This window comes from Carassius auratus, chromosome 15 (assembly GCF_003368295.1).
Source record: "Carassius auratus strain Wakin chromosome 15, ASM336829v1, whole genome shotgun sequence".
NCBI classification, from domain to species: domain Eukaryota; kingdom Metazoa; phylum Chordata; class Actinopteri; order Cypriniformes; family Cyprinidae; genus Carassius; species Carassius auratus.
The window spans coordinates 4,096,315-4,111,236 of NC_039257.1; the positions used below are offsets into that span (position 1 = coordinate 4,096,315).

General features: G+C 39.1%; 1 protein-coding gene across 1 annotated transcript in view; it reads left to right on the forward strand.

Moving 5' to 3' along the window:
* The first annotated feature begins 2,170 nt into the window (after positions 1 to 2,170).
* LOC113114788 (FRAS1-related extracellular matrix protein 2-like) overlaps positions 2,171 to 14,922 on the forward strand; it is a 66,705-nt gene continuing 53,953 nt past the window's right edge. Inside the window, exons 1-2 of the mRNA XM_026281808.1 lie at positions 2,171 to 7,187; positions 9,719 to 9,808. Of these exons, the coding sequence (XP_026137593.1) occupies positions 2,171 to 7,187; positions 9,719 to 9,808 (5,107 nt within the window). The remainder of the gene's footprint in view (positions 7,188 to 9,718; positions 9,809 to 14,922) is intronic.

Genomic DNA, 14,922 nt, shown 5'->3' on the forward strand with positions numbered 1-14,922 from the left:
ATAATCATTATGTTAAACACAGGACAGCAGCTGGGTGATAATAAACACTCCTAGAGCTTTCACTTTGCCCATTTCCCTGAAGTCAGTGTTGGAAAAGCTTTTTTTATTCTTCACGCAAGTCAAAAGTGAGATAGCTCTATACCGTATTAATTGTGTCATATTCAATTACGACCATTGAAGCTCTTCTGATTGTGCATTACAAGTAGAAAATTGCAAATCTCGAGAATGGATAATAGATCCATAAATCAGCACTAGGCACCTCTAATCTGATCTGTCTGATTCACACTGGGGGTGTTGACAGGGCTGAATTCCTCTGTGAAGTGCATAATTTTAAGCCTTACTGGAAACATCAGCCAAACAGCAGGATGCCAGAATAGTTGGCTGTCTGAGTTTGTGTGACTGTGTGTGTGTGTGTGTGTGTGTGTGTGTGTGTGTGTGGATGGAGCTTTCTTTGTGCATTTATGGTATTTCTCAGTAAGAACGCTTAACTCTCAGGGTTATTCAAAAATACCATTGGTTGAAATTGGTCTCAACTAAATTATCATTTATCATAAATGATTTTACACTGGCATTTGTTGATTGAAATTAAAAAAGCATTAAAAATTTTAATATAAAAGGCAATAACTCTTTGTATCCCCTATATTTAATAAACACTTGCTTTTATAATTTACCATGCAGCCATTATTGTATTTCACACAAGTTTCGATGCATTGATCAAATAAAATATAAAGATATGGTTTGTAAAGACCATTGTTGAGTGTATTATCTTCATTCATGTCTCTCTCTCTCTCTCTCTCTCTCTCTCTCTCTCGCGCGCTCTCTCTCGCTCTCTCTCCAACACCTGCTCTCTTCTCTCACATCCTTTGGCAGCTGCACAAAAAGATGTGCACATCTTATCAGTCAATAAAACCCATCACATGTGTGAAATGCAGCTATAGTCCCAAGAAACATTTGACCTAAATAACTGACATACCTGATTTAGTGTCTCATTTTGGGGGTATCATACACCTTAACTGAAATAGAACAATACAGGACTATTTGAATGACATAGATTATATCACTATGGGGGTTTTACATTTTATTTCATTTATTTATTTATTTTATGCAGAAGAATCCAAATGTATATATATTTAGATTTAAATAGGCTTGTATGTGGAAAATATTTATTTTGTATCAACAGGGTGGCTTTTTTCTTTCCAATGTTACAGCAATGTAAGTTTAAAATATTTAATTTCCAAAATAATAATAATGACAATAATAATTTAGTCCAGTTGATTATCTTTGCATTTTTTTTCTTCTTTTTTCTTTTACCACAGTGAAGTTCATGGTTTTCTTTTTCACCACCAGAGAGAGCTGGCACAATGCACAGCGCCTATCATTCAAATCAGACCATTATAGAAAGGAAAAGGCCTTTACATTATCTTACCCTTTGATCTTTTGTTTTATTTCATTTCTGCTTTCTCACATTTTTTTCACTTTATTTGATACTGCCTCAACATAAAAAAGCACCAGGAAATGTTTATTTTATATATTTATTTACTTTATTTTATCTATTTATTTATTTATTTGAATATTTAATGAAAGTGAAGAACAAAAAACTTTCTGACCAAGTCAGTTTGATTGCCTTTGCTCTCGTGAAGTGAAGCATTCTCCTTTCCAGTGCAGACTGTGAGCCAGGATCAATTAAGAAGGCTACACTGAGGTAATAAGATGTATGACTGGATGAGTCGCTTTTATTCTTTCGGTTTTTCTAGGAAAAAAGTACACGAAGCCATATAATAACTAAAAATAGATATGCCTACTAGTTATTTTAAAGGAAGGAATGCTAAAACGGCTTGCCATAATATGCCACAACAAGTTATTCCTTCTGAATTCATGCAGATCTGTCCCCACTTGCCTTTGTGTGACACTGTTTGCGACCAATCAGAGCACTCTGGACGCATTCCATCGTAAACGTCAGCCAATAGCGTGAGAGCGGGGCGTGATTTCCCTCGCACGGCTCCGCGAGGCATGAAGTTTATTCGGAGTGCGAGCTGGTCAGAGAGAATGATGCACCTTTGCGTGGATGCGAATGGGCGATATTTCTGTTGTGCGCTTTAACTTTTTCCACTTTCTCATCTAGCCACGGATTGTGCCGAACGTGTTGTAGTAATTCTGGCTCGCATCACAAATGGCTCGAAGTATTACAGAGCAGCGGCAACGTAGAGCGTTTCATGTGCACTTGTTTCTCTTTATACTGACTTTGTTTCGCGATGCATCTGCACAGGGATTTGAGAGTTTGGGATTAACGTACGGTTTAAGATCTGAACTTTCAGAGGATGCTATTCTTGTTGCCAATAATGGAATACGGGTTCCTTTCGGTAGATCTGTCTATATTGATCCAATCAATGACCTGGTTACCCAAGTTCAGCCCGGAGACAAGTGCATCATAACAGTTCTGGATAATGACCCGCTGTCACAGAGACCGGGACAGCTGTCCCCGAAAAAGTTTCCTTGTGAATTTGGTCCCAATGATGTAAAATACTCGCATTTCGGATCCAGGAGCCCTTCAAAAGACAGAGTAAGACTTCAGCTCAGATATGATACTCAGACTGATACGGTCATCATTCCCTTTATGATGGAAGTTGAGGTGATTTTCACTCAGCTTGAGATTCTCACCAAACACATGCCTGTAACTGTAGAGAAACTGCTTGGAATGAGTAATCCTATTGATAAGAAAATCCTGGAGTTTACTTATGATAGAAATGCTCATTTATGTAAAGTTACATCTTTGGCCAGTGGCAGCTCATTACCCAGGTATGGAAAGCTGATTGATAATGGAAAATTGGGGAAACCTGTGGGTTGTGATGAATTTGTCAGGATGGACATTCGCTATCAGCACACTTTTGCACATCGTTCTCCAAACCGAGATTATATTCCGATGTATTTAGAGTTACAAGACAAAGAAGCAAATGTACTGAAGCAAGAGTTTTTCCAAATTGTGGTGCTTATAAAAGAGGGTGAGGAAAACACAGCTCCTAAACCGAGTTTTGTGGCAATGATGATGATGGAAGTTGACCAGTTTGTAATGACTGCTATAACCTACGATATGCTTGCCGCTGAGGATGTGGAATCTAATCCTGATGATTTAATCTTCAACATCACTTCCCCGCTGTCCTTTGAGGAGGGCTACATTGTGAGCACGGATGACCGGAATTTGCCCATCACGTCGTTTTATCAAGCAGACCTGAAAGATCTTAAAATAGCCTATAAGCCTCCATCTGTGGATTCGGATGTGGAGAGAATTTTCCAAATTGAATTTGAAGTTGTAGACACTGAGGGGGCTATATCAGATCCCTTTGCATTTATGATAGTGGTTAAACCTATGAACACTCTAGCACCGGTCGTGACCCGTAACACTGGCCAATTGCTTTATGAGGGTCAGTCCAGGCCACTGTCCAGCTCACAAAACCTGCAAATTAGTGACGAGGACAATTTAGACAATGTCCAAATCACAGTTATTAATGGACTTCGCCATGGAGAGCTCACCGTTCTGGGGTCCAGGCGAAAATTCTTCACCCCAGCAGATCTTGATGTAGGGAGCGTCATCTACCAGCATGATGGCAGCGATACATACAGCGATAATATAATTTTCAGAATGACAGATGGAAAAAATGAAGTTGAGTTTTTATTTCCCATTACAGTGGTGCCAACTGATGATGAACCTCCCATAATCAATGCCAACACAGGCTTAGTTTTGTTTAAAAACCAAATGATGCCCATTTCTCCTTTAATGCTTAGTGCAGCAGACATAGACTCTGAGGATTCAACTATTAAGTTCATCATGGTGCCTCCCTACTCTACTATTGGAGAAGTCATACTTCGTCAATCAGATGCACCGGAGGATCCATCCACATGGAGGTTCAATTCCGTGGATGAGATGTATGAAAAAGTAGTGACAGAATGGTTCCAGCAGGACATCACAGAAGGCAAGCTGTTTTACAGGCATATTGGACCACATAATACAAAGACCATCATGGACCAGTTTGTTTTCCGTGTGCAAGATGACAACGACCCACCGAACCAATCAGGTGAGAACTCTTTCATCATCAAAGTTCTCCCCATTGATGATATCCCCCCAGAGCTCTATCCTGGGACCACTCTTCAAGTGACCGTTCATGAGTACCAACTCACCTATTTCCAAAAAAAGTTATTGCGCTACACAGACTTAGACTCAGAAGACAGAGACTTGAAATACACAATTACCCAGCCACCCACTGACACAGATGAGAACAGCCCTGGCATTCTAGGAAGCATCGTTTTAACTGAGAGTCCAAACTCAGAAGTCACCGAGTTCACTCAGGCGCAGATAAATCATCACAAGATAGCTTACAGACCTCCTGATCTAGAGCTTGGAATAACCCCGCATGTGGTGCAGTTCCATTACAAAGTTGAGGACACGGCGGGAAACAGCGTCAATGGAGTTTTCACTATATTTTTACAGCCGGTTGACAACAAGCCTCCCCAGATCACCAACACAGGCTTTACCATTCAAGAACGAGGGGCACACGTCATCACACGCGCCGAGCTGGACACCACAGATGCCGACACGGACAGCTCACAGATTCTGTTTACAATCACCCAGCCTCCAAAGCACGGCCAGGTTAAGTACACATTCACTGATATGACTAAAGGGAAGTCATTCAATTTGGATGATATATCTAATGGCAGAATATCTTACATTCATAATGGTGATGAGTCAACCAGCGATTTCTTCCAGCTGGATGTCAGTGACGGTGTCCACGTTGTCACAATCACGGTTAGGATCAACGTAAGGCCTATTGATGACGAAGCACCAACCATCAACCTTCCAGAGGGCACTATCGGTTCTTACATAGATGTACTGGAGAACGGAGTGACTGAGATCACTACCAACGTCATTCAGGGTCGGGACGAGGACACTGATGACCTCAGGCTGACCTTTATCGTAGAAGATCCCCCAGTGTTTGGTGAAATATTAGTGAATGGTGTGCCCTCCAATAGGTTCACTCAAGCAGACATCATTAGTGGCTTGGTAGTATATGCCCATAATAGTGGAGAAATTGGTTTGACAACAAAACATGACTTCTTTAATCTTACACTTACCGATATGTCTGATGAATGGACAGTTGGGGGAAATAAAATCAAAGGGGTTCGTGTGCAGGTCACCATTTTGCCTTTGGACAGTCAGGCCCCTGAGGTCTTTGTGGGCCCCCAATTCATTGTCGTAGAAGGTGAGAAAAGTGTTATAGAAATTTTGCATATTAGTGCTAATGACATTGACAGCCCTAATGATGATCTACTTTGCACAATTATTGTGCAGCCCACCTCAGGCTACATAGAAAACATCTCCCCTGCACCAGGCTCTGAAAAATCCAGATCTGGGATGGCTATTAGTGCTTTCACGATTAAAAACATTCGGGAAAACCACATTTTTTATGTGCAAAGTATTCATAAAGGTGTCGAGCCAGTCGAGGACAGGTTTACTTTCAGGTGTTCAGATGGGATAAACTTTTCAGAGAGACACTTTTTCCCAATCGTGATAATCCCATGCAATGATGAAAAGCCAGAGATCCATATGAGAGAGTTTGTTGTGATGGAAGGCATGAACATTGTGATTGACACTCCAATATTAAACGGGGCTGATGCTGATGTTCCAGCGGATGAGCTCACGTTTATCATTTCAAAACCTCCGAAACATGGATATATCCTCAATCAGTTAACCTCAGGCACCATTCCTGTGGCAAACTTCACTCTTGATCAGATACGAGAGGCTTCAAGTATTGTCTACGAGCATGATGATTCAGAAACCACAGAGGATAGTTTTGATGTTCTGCTTACTGATGGGAAATTCATAGTGGAGAAAACCGTCATGATTATGATAATTTTGGTTGATGATGAAACACCAAGGATGGCGATTAATGATGGCCTTGAAATAGAAGTAGGAGAGGTCAAAATAATCAACAATAATGTTTTAAAAGCCACCGATCTGGATACAGAAGACAGCATTCTGACCTACATCATCCGTTATGGTCCAAATCAAGGGTTTTTACAAAAGCGAACACCATTTGGAACATTTGAAAACATAACCGTTGGAATGAACTTCACACAAAATGAGATCGACCAAGATATGATCATGTACATTCACAATGGACAAGAGGGAGTTCGGGACCTTATCAAATTTGATGTCACTGATGGCATTAACCCTTTGATTGACAGGTATTTCTATGTAACTGTGGGTGGGATAGACATGGTGTTCCCTGATGTGATCAGCAAAGGTGTTTCTCTGAAAGAAGGAGGAAGGGTCACTCTAACCACTGACCTGCTCAGCACTAGTGATCATAACAGCCCTGATGAACACTTGGTGTTCACTATCACACGTGCCCCTATACGAGGACACTTAGAGTGCACTGATGTTCCAGGGATGCCCATTAGTTTGTTCACTCAGCTTCAACTAGCTGGGAATAAAATCTACTACATCCATACTGCTGATGATGAGGTAAAGATGGACAGCTTTGAGTTTGAAGTGACCGATGGTTACAATCCTGTCTTCCGCACCTTCCGTGTGTCCATTACGGATGTGGACAACAAAAAGCCTGTGGTCACAATTCATGGACTTGTCGTTAATGAAGGTGAAAATAAGTTAATCACTCCTTTTGAGTTGACAGTGGAGGACCGTGATACTGTCGATCACCTTTTAAAGTTTACAATCACCCAGGTTCCTGTACATGGCAAGTTGCTGTTTAACAACACCCGTCCTGTCACATCTTTCACCAAGCAGGATCTGAATGAAAACATGATACGTTATAAACACGATGGAACCGAGTCTGCTTCCGACAGCTTCTCATTTACTGTTACCGATGGAACTCACACAGACTTTTATGTGTTCCCTGACACAGTTTATGCAACTCGCAAACCCCAGATGATGAAAATAAGAATTTATCCAGTGGACAATGGAGTTCCACAGGTTGTGACTAATAAGGGTGGTACCACATTAAGGATTCTCCCTACTGGTCACCTTGGGTTCCTTATCACTAGTAAAATACTAAAGGCAGAGGACAGAGACAGCCTTCATGGAGCAGTGACTTTTAAAATTACTGTGGCCGCTGAGCATGGCTACCTCATTGACTTGGGGAAAGGGAATGCCACTATCACCACATTCACCCAAGGTAAGTTGTATTATGTCAGTTTAATAGAATATGCTGTGTTTATTAAAAAAAATTTTCAAATGAATTAGTGGTACTGGTAGATTAATACTTAGTGTATTGGCATAGTATATGAAAAAATATTGGGCTAACATAAATGTGAGAATACTGTATTAAAGGGATAGCTCATGCAAAAATAAAAGTACTGTGATTATTTATTCACCCCCATGTCATTCCATAAAGGGCTTTCTTTCTTTAATGCACAAAAGGTGATATTTTTGAAGAATATCTTGATTACTCATTTACATACAGTAAAAGTGTCTGTCAATGCCTGCTTGAAAAGAAATAAATCAATCAATACAAATATGATTAAAGTTTGTCATCTGATCACCCAGCCTGACCAGAAGCAAAGTTCCTAGGACTAGGAGACTGACGAACAAGCTTCGGTTGTTTTATTTATTTATTTATTTTATTTTGTTCGGCAGGGCAGTTACAAAAAAAAAAAAAAAAAAATCAATTATCAAAAAAGTATTCTGTACACTGGTTTAGTTTGTCTCTTGACAAAATTACGTAAATGACAATAGTCTGAGTTTTGAGAGCTAGTGCAGATGGGACAATTTCTTTTTAGTGAAAAAGTAAGTCTGTTCATCACAGAAACATATATAAAGTGCTTTTTCCATTTTGGAACCGGACAGGATCTTTCATTATTATTTTATGGAAAGGAGTATCCAGGATGGGAGGGTGAATAAATTACAGCAATTTTCATTTTTGTGCGAGCTGTTTTAAGATTCTAAATAATAAGTCTTATTCTAAATAGTCTTATAAAGGAATATTTCTGCTGAAATAATGAAAGGTATCTGGAAAAGTGCAAATATTGTGACACAATGCACACAAAACGTTTTTGCCTTCAAAAAAGACCAGTATAGTACTCATGGGTAAAATAAGTCTTTTTCTCCAACGGAGAGTGCAAAGCAAATAGCTGTTATTGTCATAGAATGATAGTAAAGGCCCAAGCTCTCAAGCCTTAGTATAGTTTTAAAAAATGTGTAAATGTCAAAACTAGCAGGGGACATGCTCAACTTGCCACTGTGCTTCCCCTTTCTAAACAAGCTCCTTTTTTAGGATTCTCTTTGAATATTTCAAGGGAATTTCACACAGTTGGGGGTGGGGGGTGGGCTACTGACAGTAAATAAAGTTGCTGCTCCCTTGTGGGCATTTGAAAATGATGGGCTTACATTTTTATGAGCTGGCCGCTTTGAAGAGAAATGTTTTGACATCAAATATTGAAGATAGGCTGGCACTGTGGTAACACCCTCTCAGAAAAACCCACGTACATGAAATGCACTCCAAAGTCTGAGCACAAGAAAGGGTGGTGGAGAAATTAATAGATGGGTGCCAGTTGGAGACCTGCTGCTCTTTGTGGCTCCTTTCAGTCAGAAGGGAATTGATGTGTCACGGCTTCAGTGCTTCATATTTCTTTCAGTCTAAATTAAACACTGCCCAGTTGATAAATCTCAGACATAATGCGGTTTGGTGCCTGCAGCTCTCTGTGAAGGAGCAGATGGGCAAAATGCCCTTATTTGAAAGTGCCTTTCAATCTGGTCCATATAGAACCTGTCCCAAATGGCACCCTCCTCCTCCTCAGAGTTTGACACTTTGACACATGCGCTGTTGGTAATGGTTCCTGTGGAGTTCAAGTGGGCCATCTGGGTCAGGGCTACACTTTTAGGACAAAATAGCAACAATTGTACATTTAGGGGAGTGTCTTTGTGCCTTCTCTACCCCATGGTGCGCATTACTACCTTAAAAGCAGTGCTGGGGAAAGTTACTTGAAGTAATGTGTTACAGTACTGGGTTACTCCAAAAAAAGTAACCAATTACATTAGTTATTTAGAGTTTATGGAAGTAATGCATTACGTTACTTTTTGTCATCTGGGCTAGGCTTGCGTTTTTTTTTTTTAAAACAAGGGCAACTGTAAATGTAAACCAAAAGTGTAATTAATAAGCATCAGACTGAAGTAAGTGCCTCTGGTTTGCACCGCATTCCCAATTTCTCTCATCATGGGACAGGAGAGATGAAAAGTAACTCAGATATTTTCTTGTAAATTTAAAAGTAATGTGTTTCTTCACTAGTTACGTGAAATAAGTAATCTGATTGCGTAACTGGCGTTACTTGTAATGTGTTGCCCCCAACACTGCTTAAGAGTAACTGGAGTCCAGCAGCGACCCACAGTGAAATCTATTTATTTATTTATCATTTTAGTTTAGTGCAATGATAGCACAATTGCCAATTTCTGAATTTTTAATACCACACACTTACTATTTTTTTCTTTACCAGTCCTAATTGGTCTTAAAATATACTGTATAGCTGCCTTCATATATTTGGATACTTCTGAAACAAATCTCTCTGGAGTACTTGATTTTGGTTTGGTCATTCTGACAAAAAAAATAAAATAAAATCGATGTTGATTTAGTATTTTGTGCATCCCAACTTAATTTAGAATATAATATAGTTTCAAAAGTAACTAATCCTTTGAATATTTTTCCTTCTTCAGCTGACATCAATGACATGCATATATGCTATGTGCTTCGAGACGGAGACAATGCCACAAGCGACACATTCCGCTTTTCCATCGAAGACAGTGGTAAGATTTTTCAACCTTATTGTTTTGGCCTCAGGATGTTTCAAATAAAACTAGTTGGATTACAGACGTGTGCATTCCTATCTGCATCATCCTTCATTTCTTCGTGTGCCCACCCATTGCTTGAGAAGGTGTTACTGTGCGAGAGCAATAACTAAAATCTGTGCACGCTAGTTCCTTCTGGGATGTCTTTTGATTGACACGTTGGCATATTGAACTGGAAAACTTGAATAGATCTTTGGTTGGGTTTTAATCATTTTATTGAAAAACATTTTTCAATCTCAAACTTTCTTTGATGGGTTGAGTGAAACTGGCCAATTACAAACCTGCCAAGTGCACTTGCAGAAAGCATTATTAAAGACTTATTGCTTGACTGCCAAAAGAATTTTAGCTGATATGTTAGAAACAAGTGCTCCACTTTGAAGATGACTTGCGTGATGAAATCTTTTGTCTATATTTAGCCACCATAATATCATTTTGAGAAGGTGATTGATGACCACCATTGTCAGGCTAATTAGGTAATGCTAAATAAGTTTTATGATAGTTTTGTTTGAAATTCTGATAGATTAGATACATTTTTACAAAGATCAACTCCTTTCCCTTATTATTTGATTTTCTTGCAAATCTATCATCCTACTTGTCTTTCTTCCTTTCTTTTTGTATACATCCCACTTCAAAACATTAAAGGCTTCCGATTTTTACGTATGCAAATGCCAATCTCTTCTTTTAGTGGGCATTGTGTATGCTTTACATTTCAGAGACCCTTCTGACAGCCTGTTCATTGTTCTCCTACGCCATGGCTATAAAGAAACACACTGTTTTATGATGGCACGGCTCTCTTTTCCCAGGAATATGAAAAAAATGCTCTCACCTCCCACTCCCAATCTTCTGCAGCCACAGTGGAATCATCTGGTGTAAACCAGTGTCATTTCACACGGTTCTGGATGAAAAATGTACTGGAGATAGATCATTTTTAAAGTGGATGGGACAAGACTAAATCAAAGTGTTGTGCATGGTTTAGTTTGGTCAGTATAATCTGAAATGTGAGTTAAAACTCTTCCTGAGAAGGTTAATTTGTTAATCTTTTTTATCATAAAAGCATTAGATGAAGACTGACTTGGTTTTTATGGATTTGGCAATCAAATGCTGTTGTTCTACGTGCATGCTAATTAGATTATTCATTCGCTAAGTCAATTGACTGGCACAAAGAGCCTGTGTCTAACAGAAGTTGGCACGAGATGTGTGTGTCTTCTGAAGTTTGGCAACTATACAATGGGATTCTGCAGAATGTTGTTGCATGCACTCCTTTCAGAAAGGGTTCAAGATGCCCTCATTGTGTCTTGTGGCACTTGTTTGTTTTCTAAATGAAGTTTTCTCTTTTTCAGTTGACTGCTTGTCAAATGATTAGGAATCGTGCGCTTCTTCAGTTATTAAGTCTCAAGACTGCATTTATTTGACCAAAAATACAGTAAAAACAGTAGTATTTAAAAATTGTGCCGCTTAATGTTTTGTGTGAAACTATTAAGTTTTGTGTGAAATCAGTTTAATACATCCTTGTAATTAAAGTAATTAATAAAGTAATTCATTTCTTAAAAAAAAGAAAAAAAAGAGTACTAACCCCCAAAATTTTGAACAGAATCGTACATTCATAAATGTTTGTATTAATTTTTGTGTATACTGTAACTAGGTACTGTAAGTTACCTTGATGTTTTCTCTTTCAGTAGAACTTTATTAGTGGCAAAATTTTAAATTTGTTAGAAATTATGCCTCAATTGAGGGACGTGGGTTATAAAAAGGAGCTTGATTTCCAAACGCCAAGAACTTCTGTTTGTATTCAGTGTGCAGCTTCTTAGAATGGTTTGCACCTCCTTAAATAGACAGAATTTGTCCTCACCCTCATGAAACATCCATGAAATGGACTTGATAAGATCTAGAGGGCCCACTGGACCCTCATATGCCTCAAGTATGCCTTAACATTTGCTCACTGGTGAGTGCTCATGTTCCTTACATGTTTAAAATTGTGCCCTCCAGGTGTGGTCACTTTTTCCCACCTATAGTGCAAGTGGTTACCTTAATCGTATTGGACATTTTCATTAACCATTCATTAGTCTTAGCGCCTACCCAATTCCCTACTCATTTGATTCATTTTGGGGCTTTTTCATACTGTCTAGCCGTGAAAGTACACATATTGGGATGCAGGGAGTGTTATTAGATATTTAACCTGACCCGGAGTCAGTTTTCAGAATTTAATTTGTGAATCGTGTGCTTACGAAACTCTAATACAGAATCATTGATAGCGTGGCTGCCAGGCTGCTGATGTTATTTGTAGGCATGAGAGCCACTGTGTGGCAGCCACACTAATTCCCCAGGTACCCCCTGCGGCTGTGTATCAGGCAGCCGTGCTGGATTGTGAGTGTTCAGACACAGCTGTATCCTGTCATGTTCCAGCAGCCAAAACCACTCTGCAGGTAGTGCCCTAATATTAAGAAAGAAAATGGAGATGAATTCAAGGGCCTGTTTAGGCTTTATCTTAATGCAACACTGCAGTAAATCTCATACAGGTTGTAAAATAGGACATTTTTGTTGCTTGTAAAGATTAAGCATTGGTTTATATAATGTTTATTTAGACTAAGCCGAATAGTCAAGTCAAGAAAATGCTTTTAGTTGTGTGGTCAGGTTTGTTTTATAAGGCATTACTGGGTTTAAATATGTATCTGCCTCGTCAAATAAATATGTTTTAATCTCAGCCGTGAGCTGGTTGGAAATTAAGCCCGTCGTACTGGAAAAACAACAACATCAGTTTTCCCTGTCAATTCGCTTGGGGGTTCGCTTTCAGAATTACAATAAGATTTCATGTCTGTTAGCCAAGTAAGTTACACATACAGGGATTTGGCAACAAAGAACACATGGAATATGTAGTACTCTTGATATAACATAACATATGTATATACAGTACATATATGGGGTGTATAAATTATATTGTACAGAAGATGCACTATAGCCATTTATTGAGTTGAATTATACCTGAATGCATATATGATCCAGTATTATTAGTACTAGAGTTTGACTTAAGTATGATTTGATTTTAATTGCGAAAGAAATTTGTGGTTAAGTGGTTGACAATGTCAAAATTAATTTGTCGCCAATAACCTTTGTCCTTCTTCTACTCTAATGGAGGCCAAATTACAACAAGTTCAGTAATTCATCAACATCATTTAATGAAAGGAGTTGAAATTGCCCTTCAAATTAATGCTGTTAGTTGGCAGCAGATTCTTTAGTAGAGTTGTCCTAAAAGCGGAGTAAATGATTTGGCTCAGATTCCCAGTGAGAAATATAATTGGTCTCCCAGAGGATTATTAAGTTTGCAAACTTTGACACAGATATCAGCAGGTGGTTAATGAAGGATTCAAAGTTGATGATGGTTTTTGGATGATTCCAATTTCTTACTATTTGGGGAAGTGGTTACATTGCCAAAAGCATGCCAGATGATGAATGCTTGAAGATTAAATTTTGATAAAGCTTTGTGCGTGTGAGGCTAATGCAAATTCCATGTTCTTTGGCAAACTGGGATGCGAATGTTCTCCGCACTGATCCGTGAACAAAAAGTTTAGTTTGTGACCTAAAAACAGAACAGCAAAAACCTGAGGTGATTAAAAAAGCAGAGATATTATTCTTTTTGCTTCCAAATTAAGATGTTGATGCTCGGTTTTCTGAAAGCAAGTTTAAGAATGGCCTAGTTGGAATCTGAAATGCTTTGAGCACTCTTAGACAGTCGGAAGGATTTTAAAGTATAAATGTGTTTGAATTGGATCGCAAGATTTCCATATTAACATATGGAATTCTTTTCTAAATGTTTTCATTGTGATGTTAGTGTTTGAGTTGCTTGCGGGTGTGATGAATTGCTGAGTCCTTGCACAGATCTGTCAAGGGACTGATGATGGTCTTGTTGCGCCGTGATTTATTTTAGCTTCAAAAATGCTCACAGCCTTCAGTGAGAATAGAGGAAACATTGTTGTGACTAGGTGGTTCTGATTTGATCAAAAGTGCTAAGAAAAAAAAAAAGGTTTGAGAAGCACCGTTCTGCCTTTTTCAATTCCCTCTGGAGTTATTCAATACAGTTTCAGACGAAAACTGCTCAACAAAGAACAGATGAGTATGACTTGTCATGTTGCCAAATAAACTTGGAAAATAGCACTCTTACCTGAAGGCACCTCGTGAAATCCTCAGTGAAGTTTTGTGAAATGTTTGTCTGGCCTCTCAAATAGTCTAGTGGCTCATTTAATGTTGAGTCAGGCAACAAAATCTTGACTTTGCTCTGACCTTCTAATTTTTGAGAAATAATACTCTCTTTTCATCAGGCACAATAATCTTTACCACACCTTTGCATTTGTTTGAATAAAGGAAGCTGCTAAGCTGCATTTTTTATTTTTTTTATGGTATTAAGCCATTGAATTGGAGGCAAAAGTGGCGGTAATTTGTGAGACCTGCCAGGTTGCTGATGTGAGATGAACTGAGAGTGGTTCCTTGTGCTTCAGAAAACTCTCACCTTTGTCTGTACAGCTTCCCCTCACCACTGGTCAGGCTATGGAGACTGTGTGGATAAAGATACAGTACCTTGTCTGGTTTTTGTTTTGTAGATGGACATAGAGGCCCAGGGGCCATTTTTTGGCATGTTTGCTCACTTCATTGTTCTGTGCAGCCACCTTAACCCCTCCCTTTCATTTTGCCCTCTGATTCTTCTCCTCCTTCCCGGTAAATTGAGCTTGCCTGAGCACACACAAGTTCTAGCACTGCCTGTGGGTTGTTTGTGGAGCTTTAGAAGAGCTGTCTGCCTCCAACCTCTAATCCACTCAGTCAGTCAGCGGAGGAGACGTCCCCACTGACAGATTCCCGCCTGCACCTTGCTCTTTGTTTTCAATTCCTGCCTTTTCTTACTCTCTCTCTCTCTTTCTCATTCTCACTTTACCTTCTTGTTAGTCTCTGTTCTTCCACCTCTTGTGTCCATGGAGGCTTGTTTTCTCAATTTGTGTAGAGGAATACACACATCGAGTATGAATTAATTTTGCATCTTTTCATGTTTATTTGATCCTGGGATTTGCGGTGGATTGATTTTATAT